This window comes from Aspergillus viridinutans (genome assembly GCF_018404265.1).
Source record: "Aspergillus viridinutans IFM 47045 DNA, scaffold_11, whole genome shotgun sequence".
Lineage (NCBI taxonomy): Eukaryota > Fungi > Ascomycota > Eurotiomycetes > Eurotiales > Aspergillaceae > Aspergillus > Aspergillus viridinutans.
In genome coordinates this window covers 751,310-763,676 of record NW_025091227.1, presented here as the reverse complement: position 1 = coordinate 763,676, position 12,367 = coordinate 751,310, and the positions used below count along the sequence as shown (strand labels likewise).

General features: G+C 46.2%; 3 protein-coding genes across 3 annotated transcripts; 2 read left to right on the top strand and 1 right to left on the bottom strand.

Moving 5' to 3' along the window:
- Positions 1-372: 372 nt before the first annotated feature.
- Aspvir_002380 (F-box domain protein) lies at positions 373-1,732 on the top strand (the record flags this gene model as incomplete). Its single annotated transcript, XM_043273981.1, is given in 3 exon segments — positions 373-381; positions 393-1,580; positions 1,634-1,732. The coding sequence occupies 3 exon segments, from the start codon at positions 373-375 to the stop codon at positions 1,730-1,732; spliced, it is 1,296 nt and encodes a 431-aa protein (XP_043129916.1).
- A 672-nt stretch (positions 1,733-2,404) lies between these two features.
- On the bottom strand, positions 2,405-2,974 carry Aspvir_002379 (uncharacterized protein; the record flags this gene model as incomplete). The annotated part of the gene is made up of 1 exon (XM_043273980.1): positions 2,405-2,974. The coding sequence occupies one exon, from the start codon at positions 2,972-2,974 to the stop codon at positions 2,405-2,407; it is 570 nt and encodes a 189-aa protein (XP_043129915.1).
- A 5,377-nt stretch (positions 2,975-8,351) lies between these two features.
- On the top strand, positions 8,352-8,699 carry Aspvir_002378 (uncharacterized protein; the record flags this gene model as incomplete). The annotated part of the gene is made up of 1 exon (XM_043273979.1): positions 8,352-8,699. The coding sequence occupies one exon, from the start codon at positions 8,352-8,354 to the stop codon at positions 8,697-8,699; it is 348 nt and encodes a 115-aa protein (XP_043129914.1).
- Positions 8,700-12,367: the final 3,668 nt, after the last annotated feature.

Genomic DNA, 12,367 nt, shown 5'->3' with positions numbered 1-12,367 from the left:
TGTTGACATAAATATTATGGTATTATTGCATCGGGCGAGCGGGGAGGGTTATATTTATCGCACTGAGCAGCGCCTCCACAAGCAGCCTTGAACAGTAGCTTATGATTTTATCAAATTTCTCCACCGAACAACAACAATGTTCTCAGCAGGAAAGCTGCGAGATTCTCATCCCCAATCAGCCTTTTGCATGGTTTGCGGCCTTCGGGAGGGCAATGATAAGTGGCTCAAAGCAAGTGAGTCTATGACTGACGGTTCATGAGAAGCTTTATGTTACTAAATACATTCAACTTGATTGAGTCTATTGCACACCGAAGGGGGTGAAAGTGACCAATCTCAGACAGGACCCTTGGTGTAGGTCAATAAAATTCAGTAATGGCCGGAGTATGATACAGAATGGAACGGACGTGTATCTCTTTCATGAGGAGCCATGCTGGCGTCGTCTCTTGGAACATTTCGGCCCTGATAAACTTCATTTGACCAGTCTCTTTGAAGCATTGGAGCGTTTACCACTACCGAGAGACTATACTTTTCCTTCATCCGCTTCATTACCAGGCCGGATAGAGCTATTGGCCTGGCCTGGAACGCAAGACGACAAACATGAATTCCCCATCCTCCCTGGCCGGTTTCCCCTTCCTGGTCTGGAAGAGCTGATGCGGTTCGCAAAAAACCCTCCCAAGCCCTCGTCATCAAATATCGTGCAAAGCTGGGTCAATCATCCAACAGATGGGTTCCAACAACTCTCATTTGACATTCTTGTGATTATATCAAGCATGCTACCGACAAAGGAGGCTCTAGACCTCCGGAACGTGACACGAGCTGCAATCCCACTTTTCACATGCTCGCAATTCTGGAGAACGCGATTTGCCCTCAACGGAGAACGTGGCTTTCTCCTCCCCATAGTCCGGAAACTCTTCCCGCCGGAGGGCAATCATAAGATCGACTGGAGACTCCTGTACCATTGCACTGCCCGTCTGAACTGTAGTGATTGGTTTGAAATAGAGATTCGGGCCTGGGAAGCCTTGCGCTGGCTTCGAGACACAGCTTCGGCTATACACCGTGGGAGGCCCCGTCCGCCCGACTTCCGGGGCAGTCCAGCCCTGCAGCATTATCACAATACCACCCGTCGGAACACATTCATTGAATCCGTCGAGATAACATCTTCGTTATGCAAGATCGCCATATCTGCGCTCCAAGAAGCAGGAGAAGTGAACATCACCGGGATCGAGTTTATCTTTGATGATGGTCGTCCCAGCGCCATGCTTGGCTACGCTACCCCTGGAGCGCGGCAGATGACACGCGAGAGATATGCAAGTAAAACACGCAGGAGCCCTTTCGATAGGCATACGACGTGGCCATATCCAGGGGTTCGGGTGACGATGGATGTCGTTGGTCTACGTGGGATCGTGTACCTCAAAGATGCAAACGGGATCCACGGCGTTTCTATATACCATGGTGAGGAGGCATTTGACGAGATTGATCACACTCTCAGTGTCGGCCTTCCGGCACATGACTATGACGAAGAGCAGGTTGCATATTCTGTCTCCCTGGACAAGGTCGAAAATGTCATTGCAGTAGTTGATGTGAGTCTGTGCTTATTTCCCTCACCTTCTTGCCCTGCTTGACGCTCGCATAGAACCGCAAGATGATTGATCTGGGAATTTCCGGGATGACAAAGAAGCGGTCTGTATACGCCGAGGGTGAGTGGGATGATGTTGTGGATAGCTATAAATGATATAATGCCATCCTTCTCGAATCCGTGTGATATCTGTGTGAGAGTGATTCAGTTTAAAAATTCGGTGCGGTCTCCAGGAGATTGAGCCTACTATACCGGTTATGCTAGATAGCCCAAATAGCCCGAATTATATTAACAGTCGAATTGATCATGTGTGTTTGGACGCAAAACTGACACGGACCTCACACCTCTCGCATCTTCGTGTAACTCTATAGTCCCATTGCGATTGTTTGCTCGGGCAAGAGATGGCGCTCATTTGTGCTTTATGTACTCGATATAGGATACTAAGCCTGAGACAAGGCTATAGATTATTCTCTAACAAGTGGGCCACGAACTGATTTACTTTTCCCTCGCACTGACTCCAAGTGTTGATTTGCGAAACTAAACTACTCTCACAGGCCACGGTACGGAGGCCTCTTCCCAGTCGTTCTTTGAGGCCCAAATGCTCTTCAAGGCTCCCTGCCTTCGGGTATACCGAAGAGAGGATGCCCCGAAGGGGGAGGATAATGGATTCTGAACGCGACGACATCACGCAAAAGCATGATACAAGCCCCTAGGTTGGTTTAAGAAAACCGTCCCTTAGTCTTGCTGCACAAGCCCCTAGATCTGGTTCAAAACGAGCCATCTCTTAGTCTTGCTAGTGTTCAGAGCATTATCCCCCGTTGCCGTCGCTTAATATGTATTTATGCCCGCCCGAATCTGCGCCGACATCGTAGTCAGGATGGCATGGATTGTAACTGCATCAGTGTGAACGTTCAGCAGTTGTCCTGCAGATGTAAACGGCGTAAGGGCGTGACCAGGGTTGTTTTGCGAGTTCATCCTGTAGAAACGAACCATATCTCCAACAGCAGCAATTCCGTACATAGTCTGCACATTCCCGAAGTTCTGACGGATTTTCTCCATATAAAACTTGAGTTCCCCCTCAACTTCGGTCCACGGATACCTGTTGAACCAGCCATTGTCCGTGTTATGCGGGAATGCCTTAGCCTCGACCACGATCACTTTGTGCATATGGTTCTGGCGAATGTTGGTGACAGCAACGTTGACTGCAAACATCCTTCCGGGTTCAACATGCGCTTCTCTCTCGGTACCAAGATCATCACGCAGCGGGAAGTAGTGGGTGAGGATATTCAACCACAATTGATCGATCCGTTCCTGATAAGGATCATTAGCAGGGTTTATCTCAGTGAGGTAAGACGCAATAATAGGAAGCGTCCAGTAGCCTGCCAGCGGCTGCGCCATATTGATTCAAGTTGATTTTTTCGAAATAGAAGGACCAGCTTCTGTACGGTTTCCAAGCTCGAATGACACAGTTAGACGGTGAAAGCTCGAGAAGAGGGAAACGGAGCAGAGGAAGAAGATATATACTCGCATGGCTGAGCGCCTGCTTCACAATAGCCATTGACATATCATTCATAATCCTGATTAAGTTAGTTCTGGAGACTCCAGGGTGAATGTTAATTGATCAATTGACGACAGATTCACTATGATGGTAAACAGTGTAAACCTTTCGATTCTGGCGACACAATGCCATTCACCCCATGCCAAACCATGCAAATCGAGTAAGTGGGCCACGAGAATGTTGTTTGTTCAATTCTATCTATTATAACATAATGTGTGGCTATTATGGTAGCATAACAATGTGATGATCTTCTGAGCAGGGAAAGCCATCAACGTCAATAGGTAGATTGGGAGGAATAGAAATCAACACATTTCTTTCTTTGCATATAGATTGCAACAGTCCTTCTAATTATGGCTCTCTGTAATTAGTAATTTTCGTAGAAAGAATTTGGAAGAAAAGGATAGGTATAGGTAGGCTTAACACACCGGAGTCTTCAGAACCAACACAATCAGGAATTCAGGATTATGAATGACATGCCAATGGCTTTATAGAGTCTGGACCATAGTCCATAAAACCTTTCTAGCCCATAAAAATATTGCAGTCTATCAGAACATTACGCTGTATAGACGCTTGAATGAATTGCTTGGCTGTGATCACCTTGAGCCAAGTCATCGTTACTCTATAAAACTTCAGACCCCGTGCTTTAGCAACTATGGTCTCCATACGGAGCTAGGACCGCACGCTATCGTCCCATCGCGCCAAATCCTCCCTTGAAATAACTGGACGCGCTCTGAATAGGGTAGACAGAAAGACTTTGTGTTTTCCTTTCTTTTGTAGCTAACTCGATTTCCATTTGCTGCTGTTTGACTAGTTCCCACCCACAATGCTGTCGATTGCTTTGCATCCCAAGCTTGAGCCAGAATACATGATAACAAGTAGACACTGATAGTAAAGACCCCAGACATGGCAGCAGCCTAGAGGGTGGTCCTATCTAGCCCGACAAACCTTTTCGAAGGGACCATAGTTGTCTTATTGATTGAGCCTCGATTCACAACATATCGAAACATGGAGATAAACTGCATATTAAACAATATACAGCTGCCGAAGAGAAAACGCGATGGCTCTCCACGGATAATTAATGCGGATCAGTTGAGAACACGCAGCTGTACCCCAGAGATGCAGGCTGCCCTGACTCCTTCGCTTGACTACTCACAAGTCGTGATTTATCTATTCCGGAAGCAGAGAGTACAGAAAGATGTGGAAAAGAGGAAGAGCCTGCAGTATTAGACGCGGAATAAACACATGTCTCGCACAGTAAAAGCGTACTTATCGGCAATCTGATCTATCAAAACACATTAGTATGGACTATGCTACTCTCTCAAAGACAATCGCTGAATCGACGAAGCCGGGACCCTGGGAATTCAAGTTAAACCGTCTGAAGTGCGATTAAAGACTGATGATGAAGACCTTGGTTATGCCTAGCAAATCAATGACCCTTCTTTGGAGGTCTTGTTCAAGAAAACCTATCTAAACCCACTCAGTTGGCGTATATATGAGATTGTCCTGGGAAGCCGGACTGTCTTTCCAGGCTATTCCACCCACAAGTGTTCAAAAGGTACGGAGTACAAAATACTTTATTGTTGGGCTTGTCAATCTCATCCTGAACTGACCGCCGCTAGTCAGCAAATCTAGGTCCAAGCTTCGCTGAAACAATTACAAGTTTACAACATCCGAAGGATGTGGGTCAGGCCCCCCAAATGCTGAGGGCATAGAAAAAGGCCCTACAAGCTGACAAGGTACACCTCAACAAGGATTCAGCAGGTTATTCAAAATTCATCGGTCGGGCAACATGGAAGGGAGACTGTACAGATACAGGCAAAATGACAGGATGAACTCGAGGTCAAGCTGTTCAGACGCAGGGGTTCAGCCCGAAGTTTCTCCTGCATAGACTCGGGACTTGGACCCTGTACTACACACGGAAGAGAGTGGACAGGGAAAGCCTTGCTATTCTATTCATTTCGTGTTCGATCATAACCAACCTTAATTACATGTGTGATTAGAGAAGCTGTTCCACACGTCCCACGCGGGAAGAATTCATGTAGGACAGTGGAGGAGTCCTTGCATGATCTTCCCTCCAGTTGGTCGATATATGTCGGCTGCCTAGGGTGAGACTGACAATGCCGAATATCAGGGGGCGTGGGACTTGGAGATATTTACCATTTCCGTTCTGATGAAACATCTGGGATGTCGATGCTTCTCCCTGCTCTTCCCGTCCCGAGCCAGACCCGGGGAACGAACTAGACTCGTCTGGTATCGGACGATGTCGCAGCCTGATGAGGGCGAGTGCTCGAGCCACGTGGCTTTGTTTGACATCGAAAGCTTGTAGATCACTGCTTCGGTAACATATTCCTTGTTGGAAGCTATGGTGCATCTACTTATCGAGTCGACCTGAACAGGCGCTAGAAGAAATCTAAACCTGCTCGAAAAAAGAGTCTGATGCTATTGGACTGGTGTGTGTTCGGATCTGGCATCCAATGGGCTCAGTTGAAGGCTAATTCGATGATTATGAATAGATGATCGCGAACGTGCTATAGGGAGATAGAATGGGCTGGTCGGAGCTGTTATCGCTGACAGTAGGCCTAAATCAACTGCCTCCAACTTTAAAGCGACTGAAGGGACATGCATCTGTCTCAGCCTGACGCCTACGCCGGAGAGGAAGAGGGACGAAAAATGGGAGACTCGCACTGTGCTTACGGTATTTCATACTCTAGAAAATCTAAACTTTCTCCTAAGCTTTCTTTCTTAACAAGTGACCCCATCCGAAACGTCAACCGAACTACCATGGCAGAATCTGAGTTTCATGGCGCTTACACCACTGGCATGGATGTCGAATTTTGGATGCTGACCTCATTGTTATATTGGTGATATGAAATTAATTCTTTACAACGACAGCGTACATTATCATAGAAAACGCTTCAGGACAGCGTAATTTTGTGTGTCACCATTAAGTATTAGTATAGATATATTCTAGAAATATAAGTCTATTACTTAATAACTAATTACCTGTAAGGATTAACATATTATAGTAGCCTATAATAGTAGCCTGCTCTTGAATATAATCTTATAGTCTAAAGAGATATTTTATAGGGTTACTCTATCTATTATCTTATTTTATAATTAATTACTATTAAAGAGATAACTAATTCTGAAAGAGCAACCTTAAATAATGGAATCTAAATACCTCACTATCTAGATAGAGTTGCTCTCCTCCATTAAATGCTACACCAGCACCAGCACCGGCAATTGCAATTCCAGCTAAACTTCCTGTTAACGTGTATCTTGGCTAGCTGGGTGATATACTTGGACTAACTGATAAACATGTTTGCGTGAGCTGTGCTGGTCACAATCATCCCAAGACAAATGAGAGAGGCGCCAATGATAGCAACATCATGACAGCTGATCAGGTCTGACAATGAACCGACGAAGGGGCATACACCGGCTAGAGCTAGGAGGTTTGCAAGGACCTGTGTGAGATTAGGAATGAATTAGTAATGAATAAGAGGTAGAGGCAAAAGGATAGCACCCAGTTAGTAGTTAGGTTGGTTATTACCCCCAAATCCCACCTGTTGTATATTCGTTTCTTTTATGTTAGAGGCAATTCCATCAGTTGTCTAGACACAATTGATCGCCTGCTCTCCTCGGCATCATCAAGACCATATTAGAGATAGTCATGATTCCCGAGAATGCCGGTGTCGGAGCCGAGCCGCAGTCGGCAATCAGGGGCAACAAAACAGCAGTCGTTCAAATCAGTATGTATTATTTGGGGAGTGGTCTGCGCAAAGTTCTGCCAAGCCATCTCTATGGTCGTTTCCGATATTTGGCTGAGGCGGAATCTGCTGAAGGGCAGTCTACGGCGGCGATCTAGGGCCCGCTTTTATGACGTGGGGGTGTTTGGGATGCTTGGGATGCTTGGCTAGGTGGGCTTGTGAATGGAGCAGGGGAACAAAGATAGTCTGGGTAAGGATAGATAGACTACTCTGTGGAATGCTTTTCTTTGCTCTGTCATATGTACTTGTCTACTGCAGATAATGCCAAGCTTCCCGGTTGCACCAGCGACCAGCAACCAATGACGTCAGGTGTGTGGCCTTGATGTATCGATGAGGCTATTGAGGTCACCTCAACTACACAGCGTCATAGTATTGTCCATAGATCTCCTGAAAACGGGACCTATTGTCGTTATTCGTATCTAACATCTACTCAAGACTTTGAATCCTTTAGACATGTACAGGTAGCACATTCCTACTTCATGACACATAACCAGCATACCTCTTGTTACTCAGTTCGGAATGAGCCTGCCACGTGGAGATCAACACAATTGAGTCATCCTGACGTTCGGTGCCCCTGTACCTGTCTGAAGCTATAAAACCAGGAAACTGCATACGGTGAGGTCATTTGCTAACATGTTGTTGGACACCCAGATTGTACATATCCAGGGGCGAAAACACATCTACGTCTATGGGATTGAGGCTGGAACGCCTCTAGAAATGTCATAGTTCAGAGAGATGGACCCACAGGTGACCAAGAAGGGACGAACCTGGAGAATGATAGGCATAAGGCGTACACGAGAGTAAATCGCCTTCAGTCTAGCCGGCGCCCACAGTGAGCACAGGCCATGAGGTTCGGCCGGAGGCGAAATGAACCTGGCAATAGAGTAGTATCCAGAATGTATCCAACAAACCCACAGTCAGAATGATATAAGCGGTGGCATGATACTATCTACAATGAAGAATTACCATGACACGAGGATTATTCATGCAGAAAGTACCCCTTATACCCTAAACGTAGACCCAAGTTGGACAAGTGTGCAATAGGTGTGATATCACGAAACCGGCACGACACGTCCAAACCCTGTAGACAGTAGAGACTCTAGCCTGACAGCCGGATGATGGCATCAAGCTCTTCATTGGCAGGAAGACACAGCCAGGATCAGCAAGAGGGGCCGCGCCGTGGGTATGATGCTGCAAGCAGATCGCTACCTTGTTTCGATTGGCGCATATTACGAATGCCAAGGGCTGCTATGTATACAGACGAACTAGGGTAACCTGTGGCGTAACGAGGGTCGATGCGTTCTGAGGTCTGAGGACAGGTACGTTGAGCTTCACGAGCTAAGCTATAAGACGGACAGACTCGCAGTTCAGCTTCAGGCTTATTCAATTACTTCTTCTCAAGACAATATCTAGAACAGCGACTGCTACTGCAACTGCAACTGCACACAAAATGGTCCCCCTTCATCCATCCCCGCAGCCGGCAGCGTCTGCCAACCAGCTGCCTACCCTCCACTCGGGCATTGCCGACAAACGATCCGCCTCCTATACCTCCACAGCCAACGACCACGACTCCTCTCCAGCCAAATATGTCTCCCCCGGCAGCAACATTGACGTCCAGATCCGCGAATACCACAACAGCATCAAGGCCACCCTGACGGCGCTGCTGAATGATCAACGAGTAAGAAAAAACCCAGACGGCAGCAAATGCGTCCAGTCCTTCCTTTTTGAAGCGGAGAGGAACTTACGAAAGGAGAAGAGAAAATCGATCGGCTCGCGTCCGCCTGATGAGAAGCTATAATGCTGGGGTCTTGTTCGAGAAGGAATACTGAGGTTGGGACGAGTGAATGGCTGGACCATACTATTGATGTCATTTGATTTGGTTCTACCCCTCTACCTCATTATGGTTGCAATAGTTTGGAGTTCATGGCGCTATTGTTAATGACGAACACGATGACCTTGCTATCATAGAGACTGACTTGTCTGACGTATCTTGGCTCTGTCCTGAGTAGTTGCAAGTATTGTAAGATGATGTAACTTTGATATAACATGAGTATCATAAATGATGAGACATGTCAGTGCCAGTCACAAGAGGACAATACAAGCCTACAACGTATGTGAATGGTATCAAATTCAGCAGGCATGTCACAACCACGGCGCATACTCATGCTACTCTGCTTACAGAGGGAGAGTTGCATTGAATCTCAACCAGTTCTTTCCGCAGTAGTACACCCTGGCGAAGTAGTAATGCAAGCCAGCCCAATTAGCAACATGGGATGATGTCTTCGCCATTCCTAACCCTTGCTTGATCATCAGAAGTGGTCATCTCCTCCCCCATTGTCAATGCTCAAGACGGGGTTCACCTGTTGCCATCATCTCATGCCAATACTGTCCACCAACTGTGGAGAAAAGTCGCCTACGGGTGGCTATGATGCTTGGGAACCTCATCACAATGCTGACCGCTAGTCATTGCCATAATAGTCCACACCTGCCCCTGCTCTTCGGCCGTAAGTCATCCGACGATCATCAAGCTAAATCACTGCAGATGGCAGCATGACATGAATCATGATGTCTCATCGACATTGTGCACGGTTGTGCTTTGGGATACTCTTGATACAGGGGCTCTATCCCTATATGAGCTTGTGTTGGTCCAGTCATTCGTAGAAAAGCAAGTGTACAGTCACGCTCAAAATTGCCTTCCATATCCAAGCATGAGCAGTTTGTTTCTGAACCCTAAATGCCAAGATGGCTACTGTGGGGTCTTGTCGAGTAATGGTTAGACTGTTAGACTGCAATTATCAGGGTCATATGAAGTTGAGTGGTATATTATGAAACGTATACATTACTGAGCTTGTTGTTTTATGAGTGTACCAAGTTATTACAGGCCATGTTGGCTTTTTAGTGTCAAAGCACTCAGAATATGCCACTTGCATTGTTCTGTAGACAGACTAACTTGCTGAAATGGCACACAATCTTCAGCCATGGAAGTGTGAATTATCTGTTATATGATTCAGAGTAAATCATTAACTACATCGCAGATGGCTAAGGCTGCTGGATGTAGTGAGCGTACTATTATGCATACAGCTATTTAGCAGTGCTAGCCCGCCTCTAGTTTATGCTGGCTGGCCTAGAAGTATTACACCTCCAATGCTTGACGCTCTCTGTGATCATCTCACTGAAAAACCTGGCCTATATATTGATGAGATGGTTATCTTCCTGCTAGGTGAATTTGTCATATTAACATTAATAGCTAGTGTTAAGAGAGCTCTTTCTTATGCTGGTTAGACCAAAAAGAAAGCTAACAGAAAGTAGAAGAGCAGAACCCTAACCTATGAGATGTCTACCTGAACAAACTGTCTGAGTTCAATTCATATCACTTGGTCTATGTTGATGAGTCTGGTTATGATAGATGGATAGGGTTTAGATGGACAGGTTGGTCTCCGCTGGGTTGACACCAGTCCAAGTATCAAAATTCCACCAAGGCCAACATTATCAAATACTGCCTGCCTATACCTAGGAATAGGATGGTGTCATCCTTTCTTAGGTCTTTATAGGTTCCACTAATGGTGCTTTCTTCGAAAACTTTATTAGGCGGCTTCTTTAGCACTATAGGAGGTGGCCAGAACTAAGAGCTATCCTTATGGATAATGCATCTTTCCACTACTTAGCTAAGATAAAGCAGATGTGCTTTGATGCAGGAGTGAAACTATTATATTTGCCGCCCTACTCACCTGACCTGAATCTAATTGAGGAATTCTTTGCTGAGCTGAAGGGTTATATTAGGAGAAACTGGTCAGCGTATGAGGAAGAGCCTAGCCAAGGGTTTGGTACCTTCCTTCAAAAGTGTGTTAATGTCGTCAGTGCAAAGAGTGAGAGTGCCAAAGGACACTTTTAAAATGCTGGTGTATCCATCAAGCAGTATGATTTGAATGAGTAGTCTCTTCCCTTCGTCCCATACGATCATACAGGCATATGACTCTTAAGTCGTATTAGATACTCTGCATGTTCATTTCTTAATGACGGACTAGTTGACAATCTTGGAAGAATCCGGATACGCTCCTATTATCTGACAAACTTGAAGAACTTAAAGAGTCTTATCAAAACTAAGTACAATATACTACTGTGGTGGATTCCGCATAGAAGAATCCTGGCGCCCATGGTGGCGCGTTGGACTGGCTAGTGGCGTGCAGTCGACTGAGGTGCTGCAACAGGGGCTCCTGTAGGTGGTCGCTGCCCAATACTATATCGTTCAGTGCTCTCACACCCCCGGTAAGGTCCGCGGTGCCAATGATGAAGTTATTACTTATGGGGCTCAGTCGATCTATGATATTTAATCGTGCTACGGTGGGGACGGGACTGGTGCTGGGTTAGGTTCGTCACATGCCATGACAACATCAGCTCGTCTCTTCTATATTCGTAGATTTAAGATGCAGGTACTGACTGGTATGCAGCCAACTGTATATATATTCCATTGCCACCAATTGATAACTTAGGCTGCGTTGACGAGCAATCAGAAGACAGCCAATGATTTTAACCAACCACCGAATCGTAGCCCCATTAAATGCCCTAAATTTGTCGATCCGTCTTCTTTCACATCGAGTTCTTCCATATCTCGGAGGATATTCTCTATGTACTCGCCTGCACCGCTGAGTTTGAGAATGAGAGCGATCGCACGGTGAACTTCGAGAAGTCGAGAGGAAGGTGGGTCAATAGTAAGGTTGGGGCTAAGGCTAAGCGTACGAGTAATGGGGAGTAATCGATCACAAAGTATAGGATCCTTTTCGGTCGATTTGATCGTGTACTGGTTGTACTCTCCTTCTATGGGCTCGAAATATATTTCAAATTCACCAAACAGCCGATGATAGTGATGTGTTAATGTGAGGGCATTTTTAGGACTGTCAATATCTGGTCCATCAATAAGGTGGATGATGCCGGGTTCGAACATATTCAGGATTTGGAGCACATCCTTTTTCGAGTCACTCTAAATGTGTCTGTCAGTAGGGCAGAGTGGGCTCAAGTAGGATGTCCATACCAATTCTGTGTTTCCAGAGGCCATGGAGGTCAACGAATGAGGAAGTATGTGAGCAACTTCCAAAAACTCGAATTCACCTTGTTCGTTCCGGAGGAGATTACCATCGTCGTCTTTGCTCTCGGCCCCATTCTGCTTTATTCGCCACTGGGCTTCTTTCAAATCAAACCGGTGGGACACAACACAACGATGATGATCGCGGACAAGACAACTCTTTCGGAGGACGGACACGCGTTGAATTATACCGGTTGGCGTAGACGCCTGCATTGAGGATAACAAACGGGGCGTCGGTTGCGGTGTCTTCGCCGACGAAGCCTTGACTAAACAACCAGAGTCAACAAGAGCTCTCGACATGGGTGATATGCAATAACACTATAATAGACTTACGGGGAGAAAAGAAGCTGTCAACCATGTAGTCGGCAAAATTTTCAACAGAGCAT